The sequence below is a fragment of the Pristiophorus japonicus genome, chromosome 12 (assembly GCF_044704955.1).
Source record: "Pristiophorus japonicus isolate sPriJap1 chromosome 12, sPriJap1.hap1, whole genome shotgun sequence".
Lineage (NCBI taxonomy): Eukaryota > Metazoa > Chordata > Chondrichthyes > Pristiophoridae > Pristiophorus > Pristiophorus japonicus.
In genome coordinates, this window is record NC_091988.1 from 29,541,896 (window position 1) to 29,561,216 (window position 19,321).

The 19,321-nt window shown below is 45.4% G+C and overlaps 1 protein-coding gene across 4 annotated transcripts in view; it reads left to right on the plus strand.

Moving 5' to 3' along the window:
- LOC139276706 (protein FAM107B-like) overlaps positions 1-19,321 on the plus strand; it is a 270,434-nt gene that overhangs the window by 25,477 nt on the left and 225,636 nt on the right. The window contains exon 1 of one of the 4 annotated variants that reach the window (XM_070894682.1): positions 14,198-14,279. The exons of the other annotated variants lie outside the window; for them this stretch is intronic. Within the exon in view, the coding sequence (XP_070750783.1) occupies positions 14,259-14,279 (21 nt within the window). The 5' untranslated portion in view covers positions 14,198-14,258. Of the gene's footprint in view, positions 1-14,197; positions 14,280-19,321 lie in introns of those variants that run through there. 4 annotated transcript variants of the gene reach the window in all.

Sequence of the window (19,321 nt, forward strand, 5' to 3'; positions counted from 1 at the left end):
TGTCGATGCTTAGTTTGCCTTTCACCTGAACCACTTGGCTTCTGACCTCATCAAAGCCTGAATCCAGACATGGAGGAGAGAAATGTGGTAGGAACACTCACATTTGATCAGCACCCCTACCACTGAACTCAGTATCCACTCCCTCCATCACCTGCGCACTATGACTGCGAGACACACAATCTGCACGATGCACTGCAGCAACTCATCATCTCGAAGCTTGCTTCAAGAGCACCTCCCAGCCATGTGACTTCAACTGCAAGAAGGGCAAGGGAATGTCATGGATTTACAGTTTCCCTCTAAATCACACATCCTCCTGACTTGGATATATATTAACATTCCCCATCATCACTGGGTAAAAATCCTGAAATTTCATACCTCACATCATTGTGGGAGAACCATAACCACAAGAACTGTAGCAGTTTTCAGGGGCACCACTACTTTCCGAGGGAAACTAGGGATGGGCAATGAATTTGTTCTTGCCAGCATCTTCCGCAAACAAAATAATAGCTCATACTTGCCAGGCTAAGAGCAAAACAACAATAGACATTTTTACAACACTAGCATCTACCTGATAATTTGGAAAACTAGAATCATAGAACCTTAGAAATTTACAGCACGGATGGAGGCCATTTCAGCTCATTGTGTCCGCACCGGCCAACAAAGAATATCCAGCCTAATCCCAGGGTTGATAGACTTTTGCATACTCAGGGAATCAAGGAATATGGGAATAGCGCGGGAAGGTGGAGTTGAGGTCGAAGGTCAGCCATGATCTCATTGAATGGCCGATCTGTTGTTGGCCTTTATTGCAGCTTCTCACAGCCTCTTTGGGCAATGAAGAGGTCTGAGATTAATGGGGCCATGCAACAACAACAACAACTTGTATTTATATAGCGCCTTTAATGCAGTGAAACATCCCAAAGTGCTTCACAGGAGTATTATGAGTCAAACAATTTGACACCGAGCCACATAAGGAGCAATTAGGGCAAGTGACCAAAAGCTTGGTCAAAGAGGTAGATTTTAAGAAGTGTCTTGAAGAAGGATAGAGTGGTAGAGAGGCAGGAAAGTTTAGGCAGGGAGTTCCAGAGCTTAGGGCGTAGGCAATAGAAGACACGGCCACCATGGTTGAGCGATTATAATCAAGGATGCTCAAGAGGGCAGAATTGGAGGAGCGCAGACATCTCGAGGGGGTTGTGTGGACTGGAGCAGATTACAGAGATAGGGATGCACACTGAAGCAATACAAAATAAAATGAAGTGAAACATTACATTTTTCAGCCTTTTCTGACTTTTAAAATATTCAACATTAAAAAGTTCCAAATTCGAATATTCCGCTGTTAAAGCTGAATTCCCTTCCTAACCTCAACAAATGGGAAAACTGTCTCAGCACTAACACAAATGGCTCAGCAAGCCAGGGAAGAGGCACCCAGGGTCTCGCACGCAGCACCCCAGCTTTGTGCAGGGGGCCAACACTGCAAGACAGGTCCTCTATTCACAAGGGCCAGGGGGACCCCCAGAAAGAAGTATGTGGGACTACATCACCGAGGTCGTCACTGCCAGTAGTATCACCCCCGCCACCTGACCCAGTGCCCAAAAAGAAGCTTCATGACCTCAGACCATTGGTCAAGGTCAGTGAATGCATCTTCAAAAGCCGCCTCCTACCAACTGCACAACTAGCCTCACGCACTACACAATGCATGAACCTCACCCCCAATCACTCACCTACCAACAACCTGCACCAATCACGAGGCACACCTTCCGTTCCTAGCCTCACCTCACCCCCTTGAAGGAGACGGTGCAGGCTATTCTTGGCAGGGGCATGGCTGAGCCTTTGGTCAACAGTGGGACTGAAAGAATACAAGATGCTGGTATCCTCATACGTTATCCTCCTTTTGACATGCACCTCTTGCTTTCCCGCTCTCCTGTCACCACAGCTCCACCCTTGTGCCTTCCTTATTTCACACACCCAAGAAATGCAGCTTGCCCAGCCAGTGGGTGACAAGAAGAGTAGATTGAAGAAGAACAAGAATAGATTGATTTGACACTCCCAGCCACCAGCTCCTCAAGTTCAACCAGCAAGGACATTTTCAGTGTCCCCCACTGAAAGTCAGCAGCCTTTCACCTGCCATGCTGCAGCCACTGGAGTAGAACTGCGTGACATCAGTAGGATAGTCACTAAGAGAATGCATACAAGTGATGGGTTGAATCCTTGATGTCACATTGGATGGATAGACGTATACAGGTGGATTGGAAAGTTTGCTGTTTGGTGCCTTTGATTTCAGTGTCATGGCCAAGAGGACGTTGTGATGGTCAGTAACAGAGGGAAGGCTAGGCGTGCACCTAATGTTGAAAGCGGAATTGGGGTTGTGGTCACTAGGACCGCAGACGGATGTTTCCATCCTGGATATCCCGGCCACAAAGGGCTGTCTGTGATGCATCCTTTCATCTGATTTCACCTCTTCTGATTCCTCCTCTTCGGCTTCCTCCTCTTCTGCGCTTTCCTCTGCCCTCTGCAAGCGGATGTTGTAATTATGAAATGACAGCAATAAAATGCTGTAAATAATCAATTGCTCAGGCAGCATTTCGACTTGCGATGTGAACTCTGTTTTTCTCTCCACAGATGTTGCCTGACCTGCTGAGTATTTGCGGGATGTTCTGTCTTCTCAAAGTACTTAATTTACCATCCGAGCCCTTGCAAACATCCAGCAGCACTCCCTACACAGTTATTTAAAACTTTTCACATTTATTGCAGCAAGCCACCACTTCAGTAAAATCAAAAAAACCCAGTCCAAACCCTTACCGGAATGATGTGTGTGTCCCTTTAAGAGCTTCGGACATCACCACTGTTAGCCTACTTGAACGTTGGTTAACCTCATCATCATAGGCAGTCCCTCGGAATCGAGGAAGATTTGCTTCCACTCTTAAAATGAGTCCTTAGGTGGCTGAACAGTCCAATACGAGAGCCACAGTCCCTGTCACAGGTGGGACAGATAGTCGTTGAGGGAAAGGGTGGTTGGGACAGATTTGCCGCACGCTGTTTCCGCTGCCTGCGCTTGATTTTTGTATGCTCTCGGCGATGAAACATAGGAACATAGAAAATAGGCCCTTCGAGCCTGCACCACCATTTAATATGATCATGGCTGATCATGCAACTTCAGTACCCCATTCCTGCTTTCTCTTCATACCCCTTGATTCCTTTAGCCATAAGGACCACATCTAACTCCCTCTTGAATATATCTAACGAACTGGCCTCAACTACTTTCTGTGGTAGAGAATTCCACAGGTTCACAACTCTCTGAGTGAAGAAGTTTCTCCTCATCTCAGTCCTAAATGGCTTACCCCTTATCCTTAGACTGTGACCTCTGGTTCTGGACTTCCCCAACATCGGGAACATTCTTCCTGCATCCAACCTGTCCAATTCCGTCAGAATTGTATATGTTTCTATGAGATCCCCTCTCATTGTTCTAAATTCCATTGAATATAAGCCTAGTCAATCCAGTCTTTCTTCATATGTCAGTCCTGCCATCCCAGGAATCAGTCTGGTGAACCTTCGCTGCACTCGCTCAATAGCAAGAATGTCCTTCCTCAGATTAGGAGACCAAAGCTGTACACAATATTCAAGGTGTGACCTCACCAAGGCCCTATACAACTGTACAACTGGGAGGGCCCTGATACTCGAGGTGCTCAGCGCCCTCCCGGATGCATTTCCTTCACTTAGGGCGGTCTTTGGCCAGGGACTCCCAGATGTCGGTGAGGATGTTGCACTTTATCAGGGAGGCTTTGAGGGTGTCCTTGTAACGTTTCCTCTGCCCATCTTTGGCTCGTTTGCCGTGAAGGAGTTCCAAGTAGAGCGCTTGCTTTGGGAGTCTTGTGTCTGGCATGCGGACAATGTGGCCTGCTCAGCGGAGCTGATCAAGTGTGGTCAGTGCTTCAATGCTGGGGATGTTGGCCTGGTCGACGACGCTAATGTTGGTGCATCTGTCCTCCCAGAGGATATGTAGGATCTTGCAGAGACATCATTGGTGGTATTTCTCCAGCAGTTTGAGGTGTCTATTATACATGGTCCATGTCTCTGAGCCATACAGGAAGGCGGGTATTACTACAGTCATGTTGATCATGAGCTTGGTGGCTGATTTGAGGGCCTAGTCTTCGAACATTCTTTTCCTCAGGTGGCCGAAGGCTGCACTGGCGCACTGGAGGTGGTGTTGAATCTCGTTATCAATGTCTGCTCTTATTGATAAGAGGCTCCCGAGGTATGAGAAATGGCCACATTGTCCAGGGCCGCGCCGTGGATCTTGATGACTGGGGGCAGTGCTAGGCGGCGAGGACATACTGGTGGAGGATCTTTGTCTTACGGATGTTTAGCATAAGGCTCATGCTTTCGTACGCCTCAGTAAATACGTCGACTATGTCTTGGAGTTCAGTCTCTGTGTGTGCGCAGATGCAGGCATCGACCAGGTTAACCTAGTGTGCTTGGGACCCAGTGCTGAATTCAGCGTGAGGGTCAGAGTTCACGTTGATGATGTTAGAAACATAGAAACATAGAAAATAGGTGCAGGAGTAGGCCATTCGGCCCTTCTAGCCTGCACTGCCATTCAATGAGTTCATGTCTGAACATGCAACTTCAGTACCCCATTCCTGCTTTCTCACCATACCCCTTGATCCCCTTAGTAGTAAGGACTACATCTAACTCTTTTTTGAATATATTTAGTGAATTGGCCTCAATAACTTTCTGTGGTAGAGAATTCCACAGGTTCACCACTCTCTGGTTGAAGAAGTTCCTCCTCATCTCGGTCCTAAATGGCTTACCCCTTCTCCTTAGACTGTGACCCCTGGTTCTGGACTTCCCTAACATTGGGAACATTCTTCCTGCATCTAACCTGTCTAAATGTATCCACATGTTGCACACCGATTTACGTCACAACAGTGCCATTTCTTCCAGTATACGCTGACAGTTACCGGCAGCACAAAGGTAAGGACCAAAGCAACCATTACCGCGGTAACTGCCAGAAGCTGGTGAAAGAGCGCAGCTGCAATTTTAGCGCCATTTAATGGCGCTAAATTCTAAATTCTAGGGCATATATCTCCTCATTATCATCATCATAGACAATCCCTCGAAATTGAGGAAGACTTGCTTCCACTCTAAAAGTGAGTTCTTCGGTGACTGAACAGTCCAATACAGGAATTACAGTCTCTGTCACAGGTGGGACAGACTGTCGTTGAAGGAAAGGGTGGGCGGGACTGGTTTGCCGCACGCTCCTTCCGCTGCCTGCGCTTGTTTTCTGCATGCTCTCGGCGACGAGACTTAAGGTGCTCAGCGCCCTCCCAGATGCTCTTCCTCCACTTAGGGCGGTCTTTGGCTAGCACTCGCAGGTGTTGGTGGGGATGTTGCACTTTATCAAGGAGGCTTTGAGGATGTCCTTGTATCATTTCCTCTGCCCACCTTTGTCTCGTTTGCCGTGAAGGAGTTACGAGTAGAGCGTTTGCTTTAGGAGTCTTATGTCAGGCCATGCAGACAATGTGGCCTGCCCAATGGAGCTGTTCAAGTGTGGTCAGTGCTTCGATGCTGGGGATGTTGGCCTGATCGAGAACACTGATGTTGGTGCATCTGTCCTCCCAGGGGATTTGCAGGATCTTGCGAAGACATCGTTGGCCATTTGAGGCTGGAGAAAAACCACCAATATTGTCTCTCCTCATAAGGCAATACCCACATCCCAAGAATCATTTGCTGCACTCCATGTGTGGTCGCACCAAGGCCCAATATAATTGCTGTAAGATTTCTTTACTCTCATACTTCAATTCTTTTGGCGAACATACTATCCTAATTGCTTGTTGTACCTGCATGTTAACTTTCAGTGATTTGAGTACAAGGACACCCAGGTCCCTCTGAACATCAACATTTCCCAATCTCTCACCATTAAAAAAAATTCTGCTTTTCTATTTGTCCTACCAAAGTGGATAACTTCACATTTCTCTGCACTATATTCCATCTGTCATGTTCTTGCCCATTCACTTAACCCATCTATATCTATTTGTAGCCTCTTTGCATCCTCCTCACAACTTACTTTCCCACCTAGCTTTGTATAGTCAGCAAATGTGGATACATTACACTCAGTCCCCTCATCTAAGTCATTGATAATTCCCTGTTTTCTCTCTTCCCTCCTTCTTGAATCGCGTGCTTACATGTGCTACCTTCCAATCCGCGGGTACTGTTCTAGAATCTAAGGAATTCTGGAAGATCAAAACCAATGCACCCACTATCTCTGCAGCCACCTCTTTTAAAACCCTAAGATATAGGCCATCTGGTCCAGGGGATTTGTTGGCTTTTAGTCCCATTAATTTCTCCAGTACTATTTCGTTATTAATACAAATTTATTTAAGTTCCTCATTATCACCAGACCCTTGCTTCTCTGCTCTTTCTGGAATGTTTTAGTGTATTCTTCCATGAATTTTCCCACTGCCGGGCATGCAGGTTTGGAGGTGGATCGGCGGTAAAAGTTGCCGAAATGGTGAGCGCGTTGGGAACCCACCGTCATCCTGCTACCTCGCGCCTTTAACCCGTGCGCACTTCCTAGCGCGTCACAGGCCCGAACGGCACAGGCGGGCGACCTACTAGAATTAATTAAGTGCTTGTTGTGAGATCCTTCACAGGATTTTTAACCAGAGTTTCTGATTTTTACTGGATGTCCATGGGAATCACACAGCTCGGGAACCACGTCTGTCAAACAGAAGCTCAGTGGTCATTGTGTGAGGTCATTAATGGAGAGCATTGAAACATGGAAGATTCTGAGTGGGATTGACAGGATAGATGCTGAGAGGTTATTTCCCCTGGCTGGAAATAACCTCTATTAGGAAGCATAGTCTCAGGATAAGGGTCGGCCATTTAGGACTGAGATGAGGAGGAATTTCTTCAATCAGAGTGTTGTGAATCTTTGAAATTATCTACCCCAAAGGGCTGTGGATATTGAATCATTGAATATATTCAAGGCAAAGATAGATACATTTTTAGACTCTAGGGGAAATTATGGGATCTGGGAATCGGGTGGGAAAGTACAGTTGACGTCGAAGATCAGCCATGATCTTATTGAATGGCGGAGCAGGCTCAAAGGACCATATGGCCTATTCCTACTCCTAATTCTTATGTTCTTAATGGAACAAATTGCATATACGCTTTCCATTCTTCATATGAAGAAACTGAAATTAATTAATTGAAAACTAAACAGATTAATTGAGATAAAAAATTTTAATGCACTGATGACCTCAATAACAATTGATTTCACTAAATGGATAATATAGTAAAGAACAAGTTATTTGCATCTTCAGCAGGAAAACAAAATAAATGGCCTCCAAAGCCACATATTGAATCGAGTTGAAATAAAAGTTTTAATATTTTTTTCATTCATGGGATGTGGCTATCACTGGCAAGGGCAGCATTTATTGCCCATCCCTAATGGCCCCCTTGAGAAGGTGGTGGTGAGCTGCAATTTCAGAGGGCAGTTAAGAGTCAACCATATTGCTGTGGGTCTGGAGTCACATACAGGCCAGACCGGGTAAGGATGGCAGATTTCCTTATGTCAGGCTATTGTTTGACTAGTCTGTGGTGCAGCTCTCCCAATGTTAGCACAAGATGTTAGTGAGGAGGACTATGCAGGGTCGACTGGGTTGGGTGTGCCTTAGTGTGCTGCATGCTGGGTGGTCCATCCGGTTTTATTCTTAGCTATACCAAACCACTACAAAAAGTTATACTGAGTGGCTTGCTAGGCTATTTCAGAGAGCAGTTAAAAGTCAATTGCATTACTGTGGGTCTGAAGCCAGACCAGGTAAGGACAGCAGATTTCCTTCTCTAAAGTACATTAGTGAAACAGATGGGATTTTACGACAATCCGGTAGTTTCATGGTCACTATTACTGATACTCGCTTTTTAAAATTCCATATTTATTGAATTAGCTGAATTTAAATTCCCCAGCTGCCGTGGTGGGATTTGAACACATGTCCCTGGATCATTAGTCCAGGCCTTGGGATTAGTAGTCCAGTAACATCACCAGTATACTACCGTACCCCTAATGTAGTGTAACAAACATTTCAATATTCAGTTTTACTATTATTATTGCAGTCAACATTATAGATTGGATATTGGAATCATGGAAAAAGTACAGCATAGATTGACTTTAAAAACTAGACTGTATTCACTGAATCAGAGAAAGTAAGGGGGAATCCAAGAGATGTGTTCAAAATTTAGAAGGGGTTACAGAGAGGAGATAGTCCACTGGTCAATGAATAGGTAACAAGATAGCATAAACTTGGGATTAGTACCAGAAGCAAAACGGGAAAGGTGAGAAATATTCTTCTTAGAATATGGAATACATAATCACCAATGGCTATTGAAGATGAAGTGCAATATTTAAGAAGGAATTAGAAAAAACACAAAAAGAAATATTAAAGGTGCAGAGAAATGGGATCACAGTAGATAGCTCTGATGTGGAGTGAGCATTGGCACAGACACAATGAGCAAAAAGCTTCTTTTTGTGCTGAAATTTCTGTGTGGGTGAGACATGATGATGCAACAACTGACTGAGAGAATGTCAAAGGAATTCTTTCACAATGCAGTATTTCTGAGAAACCTCTGTGCACAGTGACAGAACACAAACAATCACACATGCAGCAGAGTGGCAGATAATAACACGAAGAACATCATTTCATTCAGACATTATGGTTATTATTTGCTCTGCAGTCTCATTAGTATCATTTGCTGTGGGAAATTATCACCTCGGGCCTCATAATGACTACAATGAGCTGCAAGTAATGTAATCTCTGGGCTATAATTTTGAATAACAATGTATTTACATTAAGTTTGAAGTGAGTTCTAGGCAATGGGGAGGAGGAATCATTAATATTGAACATACTAATCAGTCCATCTTTGGGAGAAATGTACTGTACCTTTAATTGCATTTAGGATAATTATTATTAAAATCTGTTTGTGGTTGATTGAAACTAGTAGTCTGCTGCACAGTATTATCTGAATACACCTCATCCTGGCGAATTACCATACACGAAAAAACTTGTTAATACCATTCAAATAGAAAGAAAAAAAACTGCAAAAGCCAGAAATCTGAAATGAACACACAAGAAGCTGGACACATAGAGCAGGTCCATCTATGTTAGAAGACGAATTCATGTTTCAAGTGCAACCTTTCATATTTCAGTTCTGATTAAAGATTACACCCAAACCATTAACTTGTCAATTCTCTTTATAGATGCTGGCTGATTTCCTATGTGTTTCCAGAATCATGTCTCATTAATACCACTCACTTGCCAATGTACGAAAGCATTAGTCTACTTTGGTGAACATGTTGCATCATTGACATCACTGTGCATGCTGATAGCTACCACTGACACAAAAAAGAACTAAAAGAAAAAGACTTGGATTTTTAAAGCACCTTTCACGACCACCAGACCATTACAGCCAATGTAGTATTTTTGGAGTGTAGTCACTGTTGTAATGTAAGAAATGCGGCAGCCAATTTGCGCATAGCAAACTGTCACAAACAGCAATGTGATAATGACCAGATTGTTGTGTATGGAGTAAGAGTCAGACTGAACACTGTGAGCTCAAAGTAAAGTGTGACCTTAGTGTTTTATTGCAGGTCTCCAGAGTGCCTCTCCAATCTGTGAGGCCTCCTTGAATACCTGTGCTCCCAAAGGATTATAGGATCCCTTGGGACTCCAGGGGATGAGCCCACTAGTGGCTGTACAGAGTGAATACAAGTCCACATATACAACAACACTCCCCCCCCCCCCCCCAAAGGCAATAGTGTAACATTTTACAATGTGAGTCGATCTGGGGCCCTTGTTGCCCTGGTTGATCGTCTCGGTGTGAAAGCTGGTGCTGTTGAGTCATTTGTTGGGCCCTCGCTGGGCTGCTGTGCAGCTGGCCTTGCTGGGCTGCCTGGTGTGTTGGGCTACTGTGGATGATGGGTTCTGCTTCGTGGTCAACCGTGGTGTCGGTTGCCACTGGTGTGTATGTTGGGGGATTAAAAAAGGTGGGTTGCTCAGGATAGTCCGTGAATCTGAGTTTGATTTGGTCCAAGTGTTTCTGGTGAATGAGTCCATTTGAAAGTTTGACCCAAAACACCCTGCTCCCCTCTTTGGCCAAGACAGTGCCGGAAGCCACTTGGGACCTTGTCCATAATTTAATACAAATACAGGATCATTGATTTCAATCTCGCATGACACATTTGCTCTATTCTGGAAAGCACTTTGTTGAAGCCGCCTGCTCGCTACCTGTTCATGTAGATCAGGGTGAACTAACGAGAGCCTTGTCTTAAGTGCTCTTTTCATGAGCAATTCAGCAGGTGGGATCCCAGTGAGTGAGTGGGGTCTCATGTGATAGCTAAGCAGGACTCAGGATAGGCGAGTCTGCAGTGAGCCTTCAGTTACCCTCTTCAAGTCTTGTTTGATGGTTTGCACTGCTCTCTCTGCCTGACCATTGGACGCTGGTTTAAATGGGGCAGATGTGACATGTTTGATCCCGTTGCGGGTCATGAATTCTTTGAACTCAGCACTAGTAAAACATGGCCTGTTGACGCTCACCAGGACATTGGGTAAGCTGTGTGTGGCAAACATGGCCTGCAGGCTTTCAGTGGTGGCAGCGGACGTGCTAGCCGACATTATCTCACATTCAATCCACTTGGAGTACGTATCTACAACCACAAGGAACATTTTACCCACGAACGGGCCTGCATAGTCGACGTGTAGCCTAGACCACGGTTTGGAGGACCAAGACCATAAACTTAGCGACGCTTCCCTGGGTACATTGCTTAACTGCGAGCATGCATTACATCTGTGAACGCAGGACTCTAAGTCCACATCAATACCGGGCCACCATACATGGGATCTGGCTATCGCTTTCATCATTACGATGCCTGGGTGGGTACTGTAGAGATCATTGATGAAGGTGTCTCTGCCCTTCTTGGGGACCACTATTCAATTGCCCCACAGAAGGCAGTCTGCCTGTATAGACATTTCACCTTTGCGCCGCTGGAACGGCTTTATCTCTTCCTGCATTTGCACTGGGACACTGGACCAGCTCCCGTGAAGCACGCAGCTTTTGACTAGAGATAATAAGGGGTCCTGGCTTGTCCAGGTTTTGATCTGCCGGGCAGTGACGGGTGATTGCTCATTCTCAAATGCTTCTATAACCATGGCTAGATCTGCGGGCTGCTCCATTTCCACCCACGTGGTGGGCAATGGCAACCTACTGAGAGCATCGGCGCAGTTTTCTGTGCCTGGCCTGTGACGGATGACATAGTTGTATGCGGACAATGTGAGCACCCATCTCTAGAGTCGGGCCAATGCGTTGGTATTTATCCTTTTACACTTGGAAAACAGAGATATAAGTGGCTTCTGGTCAGTTTCCAATTTGAATTTTAGCCCAAACAGGTATTGATGCATTTTCTTTACCCCATAGACACACGCTAACGCTTCTTTTTCAATCATGCTGTAGGCTCTCTCAGCCTTAGACAGACTCCTGGATGCATAAGCAACCGGTTGCAGTTTCCTGAAATCATTAGCTTGTTGCAATACACCCCCGACGCCATATGACGACGCATCACATGCTAGTACCAAACGCTTACATGGATCATACAACACAAGCAATTTGTTTGAGCATAACAATTTTCTCGCTTTTACAAAGGCATTTTCTTAGCTTTTGCCCCAAACCCATTCACCCCCTTTTTGTAGTACGACATGTAGTGGTTCTAGCAGTGTGCTGAGACCCGGTAAGAAGTTACCAAAGTAGTTCAAGAGTCCCAGAAACAACCGCAGCTCCGTCACGTTCTGTGGCCTCGGTGCGTTTTCGATTGCCTCCATCTTCGCGTTGGTGGGCCTGATGCCGTCCACCGCAATCCTCCTTCCCAAGAACTCCACTTAAGGCGCCAGGAAAATGCACTTCGAGCGTTTTAACCTGAGCCCCACACGGTTGAGTCGACTAAGAACCTCCTCCAGGTTCTGCAGGTGCTCGACTGTGTTCTGACCTGTGATCAAGATGTCGTCCTGGAAGACCATGGTGTGCGGGAACGATTTCAGTAAACTTTCCATGTTTCTCTGGAATATGGCCACCGCTGATCGGATTCCAAACGGGCATCTGTTATAAACAAAAAGGCTCTTGTGCGTGTTGATGCAGGTGAGAGCCTTCGATGATTCCTCCAGTTCCTGCGTCATGTAGGCTGAAGCCAGATCCAGCTTCGTGAACATCTTTCCTCCCACCGGCGTTGCAAAGAGATCGTCAGCCTTTGGCAGTGGGTATTGGTCCTGCAGGGAGAAACGATTGATAATTACTTTGTAATCGCCACAGATTCTGACGGTGCCGTCTCCCTTGAGGATTGGGACAATAGGACTGGCCCACTCGCTGAACACGATCGGTGAAATGATGCCCTCTCTTTGTAGCCGGTCTAGTTCGATCTCTACCCTTTCTCTCATCATGTACGGTACTGCTCTCGCCTTGTGATGGATGGGTCGCGCCCCCGGAATTAGGTGGATCTGCACTTTTGCTCCTTGGAATTTCCCGATACCAGGTTTGAACAGCGAAGGAAATTTGTTTAAGACCTGGGCACACGAAGTGTTGTCAACGGGCGATAGCGCTCAGACGTCGTCCCAGTTCCAGCGTATCCTTCCCAGCCAGCTCCTGCCGAGCAGTGTGGGACCATCGCCCGGTTCCATCCAGAGTGGTAGCTTGTACACCGCTCCATTGTCGGAGACCTTTACGGTAGCACTGCCGATTACAGGAATCAGTTCTTTCGTGTAAGTTCTTAGTTTCGTGCGAACTGGAGTTTTGACTGGCCTTGAGGCCTTGTTGCACTACAACCTTCCGAAAGTCTTTTTGCCCATGATGGACTGGCTCGCACCAGTGTCCAGCTCCATTGACACCGGGAGTCCATTTAGTTCAACATTCAGTATTATCGGGGGACAATTCGTGGTGAATGTGTGCACCCCATGTACCTCTGCCTCCTCGATCTGAGGCTCTGGTTCATCGTGATCCTCAGTGGATCTGTCCTCCTCTGCAACATGGTGGTTTGCAGGTTTAACAGGCTTAGCAGCTCACCTGCACACTCGTTGGAAATGTCCCATTGTTCCACAGCCCTTGCAAACGTACTCTTTGAATCGGCATGAATCGAAACGATGATCACCCCTGCAGCGCCAACAAGGTGTTAATGGTCTTGCATTCATCACCCTTAATGGTGGAATCTGAGTCATCTGCAGATGTGCAGCTGCAGGTATGTGTGACCTGCCCTGTATGCTACGATTCGAAAATAACATCACTTTGTTCACAGTACTTGTCGCAGCACTTGTGTGCTGAACGATTTGCTTCGTATTGTCACTGGTGGCAATGAATGCCTGGGCTATCGCAATGGCCTTACTCAAGATTGGGGTCTCTACAGTCAAAAGTTTGCAAAGTATGGTTTCATGGCCAATGCCAAGTACGAAAAAGTCTCTGAGCATGTGCTCCAAATGTCCTTTAAATTTTCAATGTCCTGCAAGACGCCTTAGCTCGGCGACATAACTCATCACTTCCTGACCTTCAGACCTTTTGTAGGTGTAGAACTGGTACCTCGCCATCAGAACGCTTTCCTTCGGGTTCAAATGCTCTTGGACCAGTGTGCACAAATCGTCGTACGATTTTTCCGTAGGTTTCGCTGGAGTGAGCAGATTCTTCATGAGGCCATACGTTGGTGTCCCACAGACAGTGAAGAGGATCGCCCTTCGTTTGGCAGCGCTCTCTTCCCCATCTAGTTCGTTGGCCACGAAGTATTGGTCGAGTCGCTCCACAAAAGTTTCCCAATCATCTCCCTCTGAGAATTTCTCCAGGGTGCCCACTGTTCTCTGCATCTTTGGGTTCGCTATCTGTATCTCATCGTCAATTGTTGTGAATGGAGAAAGTGTCAGAATGAATACTGTGAGCTCAAAGTAAAGTGTGACCTTAGGCTTTTATTGCAGGTCTCCAGAGTGCCTCTCCAACCTGTGAAGCTTCCTTAAATACCTGTGCTCTCAAGTGATTATGGGATCCCTTGGGACTCCAGGGGATGAACCCTCTGGTGGCCCTACACAGTGAATACAAGTCCACATATTTAACACAGATAATCTGCTTTTTTGTTATGTTGATAAAAGGAAATAAAACCATATAAAATCTTCTTCTTCTTAGGCGGTCCCTCATATCGAGGATGACTTACTTCCACGCCAAAAAGGGATGAGTTCACGGGTGTTTCAATGAAGGACCTAATATTCCAGGTGCCGAACTACACATTGAAGGGTGGGAGATATCTGTGTGTGGAATTTTTTAACCTGTGATGGCCGTTGCACACCAGCCACCACACGCTTGACAGAGCTAGGTCTTGGTCCAGTGGCAAGGGCTATCCAAGATGACTGGAGGCCAGCTCTGCTGCACGGACCTAGTGTGCACACATATCGCCGTGTGGGCTGGCCCGTGCTGCCCCAGGGCCCTCGCCTCCTCTGGGCCCCGAACTGACGCCTCTCCTGGGCCCCTGTCGCATCGCTCCACGAACTCTCGCCGCTCCTGCGCCCCAACCTTGCCGCTCCTGCTGCACCCGCCTACGCTCCAATCACCGATCTAGATTAGGGTGACGTCCAATCCTTCTTCACTGCCATCGCCCTCCTGCAGCAACTCGCGCTGCTCCCTGGAGTGGTATGCTCCTTTTAAGGCCTCGGCCTGCCATAGATGTTCCTCGCAGGTCGGGGCCGCACTGAATACCATTTAATACCAATAAATATCATTTAAGCAGCTACAGAATGAAATGACAGACAGTTGAAGAAAGCAAGAGAGAAAAAGATGTGGAAAAGTCGGAATATTTAGATCGTTAAAAAGTGTTGAATACGTATATGTGTGTGAGTTCAATACCAATCTAAGCATGTGGTTTAACTGATGTTCATAAACCTCACAATTAGAGCTCAGCTTTATAACTCTTGCTACAGACAGGAAATCAGGGGGATCACTTTCTTTTTGAGCTCTGGCAATCTTTTGACATGTGTAAACTCAAAGTTTGTACATGATGGCAGTCTTTTCCATGAACTATTGCAATGTCTTCAACTCACTATTGCGACTAAGGTAATGGAAACTCTCCTGTATGTGTGTTTTGAAAAGACAAGACTGACTTTGGCCTATATTTAGCTATGGCTGATAAAATTACAACCCAGTTTCTGATTTTCTAGTTGACACCACCAGGTAAGCAATTGTCTATCCAGAAACTAACACTGCTGGCTTCAATAAGGGGCAATGTGAATATTTGGGTGGCTAGCTTTACTGATTTTACCAATTTCATACGGCAGCTTTGAGATTTGCCCATACTCTGTGTTGTCTTTTCTAGAGTTCATTTTTTAATAAAGGTATGGCAACCAGTATCATTTTTATATTCTGCCCTGTCTTGACCTGCATGGATGTCATTTCTATTTGGAGGGGGAATGATTTATCGAATAACTCTGGAGCAGCATACTTCAGCTGGGATGGGAAGACTGGTGGGAGTATTTGAAGATCGAAAGGTTCCTGTAGCTTTATTCACCACGGTGTATAGTCAGGAGGATTCTGTAGGAAAGATACGTTTACCGGATATAACTTTTACCAGTCCAGGTACTTAGTGAATCTGTTCACCTACACTAAGGTGGATGCCACTCATACCGTCATGTGTAATGAAATTTTCAACTGACACAAGCTCTCAATTTGAAGCAGCAGAAAATTTTGAACTAAGAACTTTCAATAATGGTTTGAGAAAAGACCATATTTAGGATAATGAAAGAAAGAACTTGTATTTATATAGTGCCTTTCATGACTGCTTCCAATGGCTGAAACGTCACTAATGAGAGGCCACAGATTTAAGATGATTGGCAAAAGAACCAGAGGTGACATGAGGAAAAACTTTCTTACGCAACGAGCGGTTTGGATTTAGAAACATAGAAACATAGAAAATAGGTGCAGGAGTAGGCCATTTGGCCCTTCGAGCCTGCACCATCATTCAATAAGCTCATGGCTGATCATTCACCTCAATATCCCTTTCCTGCTTTCTCTCCATACCCCTTGATCCCTTTAGCCGTAAGGGCCATATCTAACTCCCTCTTGATTTTATCTAACGAACTGGCATCAACATCTCTCTGCGACAGGGAATTCCACAGGTTAACAACATTCTGAGTGAAGAAGTTTCTCCTCATCTCAATCCTAAATGGCCTACCCCTTATCCTTAGACTGTGCCCCTGGTTCTGGACTTCCCCAACATCGGGAACATTCTTCCTGCATCTAACCTGTCCAGTCCCGTCAGAATGTTATATGTTTCTATGAGATCCCCTCGCATTCATCTAAACTCCAGTGAATACAGGCCCAGTCGATCCAGCCTCTCCTCATATGTCAGTCCTGTCATCCCGGGAATCAGTCTGGTGAACCTTCGCTGCATTCCCTCAATAGCAGAATGTCCTTCCTCAGATTAGGAGACCAAAACTGAACACAATGTTCCAGGTGAGGCCTCACCAAGGCCCTGTACAACTGCAGTAAGACCTCCCTGCTCCTATTCTCAAATCCCCTAGCTATGAAGGCCAATATGCCATTTGCCTTCTTCACCGCCTGCTGTACCTGCAATCCAACTTTCAATGACTGATGTACCATGACACCCAAGTCTCATTGCACCTCCCTTTTCCTAATCTGCCGCCATTCAGATAATATTTTGCCTTCATGTTTTTGCCTCAAAGTGGATAACCTCACATTTATCCACATTATACTGCATCTGCCATCCATTTACCCACTTACCTAACCTGTCCAAGTCACCCTGCAGCCTCTTAGCGTCCTCCTCACAGCTCACACCACCACCCAGCTTACTGCAAACTTAGAGATATTACACTCAATTCCTTCATCTAAATCATTGATGTATATTGTAAATAGCTGGGGTCCCAGCACTGAACCCTGTGGCACCCCACTAGTCACTGCCTGCCATTCTGAAAAGGACCCGCTTATCCCGACTCTCTGCTTCTTGTCTGTCAACCAGTTCTCTATCCACGTCAGTATATTACCCCCAATACCATATGCTTTAATTTTGCACACCAATCTCTTGTGTGGGACCTTGTCAAAAGCCTTTTGAAAGTCCAAATACGCCACATCCACTGGTTCTCTCTTGTCCACTCTACTAATTACATCCTCAAAAAATTCTAGAAGATTTGTCAAGCATGATTTCCCTTTCATAAATCCATGCTGACTTGGACTGATCCTGTCACTGCTTTCCAAATGCGCTGCTATTTCAACTTTAATAATTGATTCCAATATTTTCCCCATTACTGATGTCAGGCTAACTGGTCTATAAATCCCCGTTTTCTCTCTCCCTCCTTTTTTAAAAAGTGGTGTTACATTAGCTACCCTCCAGTCCATAGGAACTGATCCAGAGTCGATAGACTGTTGGAAAATGATCGCCAATGCATCCACTACTTCTAGGGCCACTTCCTTAAGTACTCTGGGATGCAGACTATCAGGCTCTGGGGATTTATCGGCCGTCAATCCCATCAATTTCCCTAACACAATTTCCTGACTAATAAGGATTTCCTTCAGTTCCTCCTTCTCACTAGACCCTCGGTCCCCTAGTATTTCCGGAAGGTTATTTGTGTCTTCCTTCATGAAGGCAGAACCAAAGTATTTGTTCAATTGGTTTGTCATTTCTTTGTTCCCCATTATAAATTCACCTGATTCTAACTGCAAGGGACCTACATTTGTCTTGACTAATCTTTTTCTCTTCACATATCCATAGAACCTTTTGCTGTCAGTTTTTATGTTCCCAGCAAGCTTTCTCTCATACTCTATTTTCCCCCTCTTAATTAAACCCTTTGTCCTCCTCTGCTGAATTCTAAATTTCTCCCAGTCCTCAGGTTTGCTGCTTTTTCTGGCCAATTTATATGCCTCTTCCTTGGATTTAACACTATCCTTAATTTCCCTTGTTAGCCATGGTTGAGCCACCTTCCCCATTTTATTTTTACTCCAGATAGAGTTGTACAATTGTTGAAGTTCATCCATGTGATCTTTAAATGTTTGCCATTGCCGATCCACCGTCAACCCTTTAAGTATCATTCGCCGGTCTATTCTAGCCAATTCACGCCTCAAACCATCGAAGTTACCTTTCCTTAATTTCAGGACCCTAGTCTCTGAATTAACTGTGTCACTCTCCATCTTAATAAAGAATTCTACCATATTATGGTCACTCTTTCCCAAGGGGCCTCGCACAACAAGATTGCTAATTAGTGCTTTCTCATTACACATCACCCAGTCTAGGATGGCCAGCCCTCTAGTTGGTTCCTCAACATATTGATCTAGAAAACCATCTCTAATACACTCCAGGAAATCCTCCTCCACCACATTGCTACCAGTTTGGTTAGCCCAATCTATATGTAGATTTGGAATGCACTGCCTGATAGGGTGGTGGATACAGATTCAATAGTAGGCTTCAAATGGGAATTGGATAAGTACCTGAAGGAGAAACAATTGCAGGGATATGGCGAAAGAGCAGGACTAACTGGATTGCTCTTCGAAAGAGCAGGCGCAGACTAGATGTGTTAGAAATTGCCTTTTCAGGCTATCACTGGTCACTTTAATAATCAGGTCCTTTGTAAACCAATCTGGTGGGTATATTGTGTTTAATCAGAGTTTAAGAAGGAATACAACACATTAGTTATCCAGCAAAAACATATGACCGTAATGAGTAGCAGGTACCCAATCCTGATTGGACAAATGGCTGACGCGCGTGAGCAGTTCTCTGGCTTGTGCCTCTCCTTCTCTCAGAGCCTTCTTTGGTAAAGCATGGGATTGCCAAAGAGCAATTGACCAGCATGGCTCCCTGTGTTTCCCTCCACCGTTTGTGGGTATTGGCCTGCAGGGAGTTACTTTTATTCCAGTTTTAGGGGTGGACCTGGAATGGGATATTGACAACACCTTTTGGCCTATTGAGGTTCTCTTTAAAAGTCTACACCAAATCCTGATTCGAGTTATTTGTCTACACTTGCTGAAGACCTGTCCTGAAGGAGTGGTCTTTACCACCATTACGCATTTTTCTTGTTTATGGTTTTGAAGACCAATCCATCCATCTGGACCCCTCTTATCTCGTCCTGCCTTGTCCGTCCGTTGCATTCTCAAACACAACCTTGTGAGAACCATCTTACTCCAGCCGGTTGCCATGGAAACTCTTAACTCCCATTAGTTATACATTCTACGTCTTTTATACTAATATGCTTTTATTGTAAAAGAAACTCCAAATTCTACTGTAGCATTATAATTGGTTATTAGTAATAATGGAAGA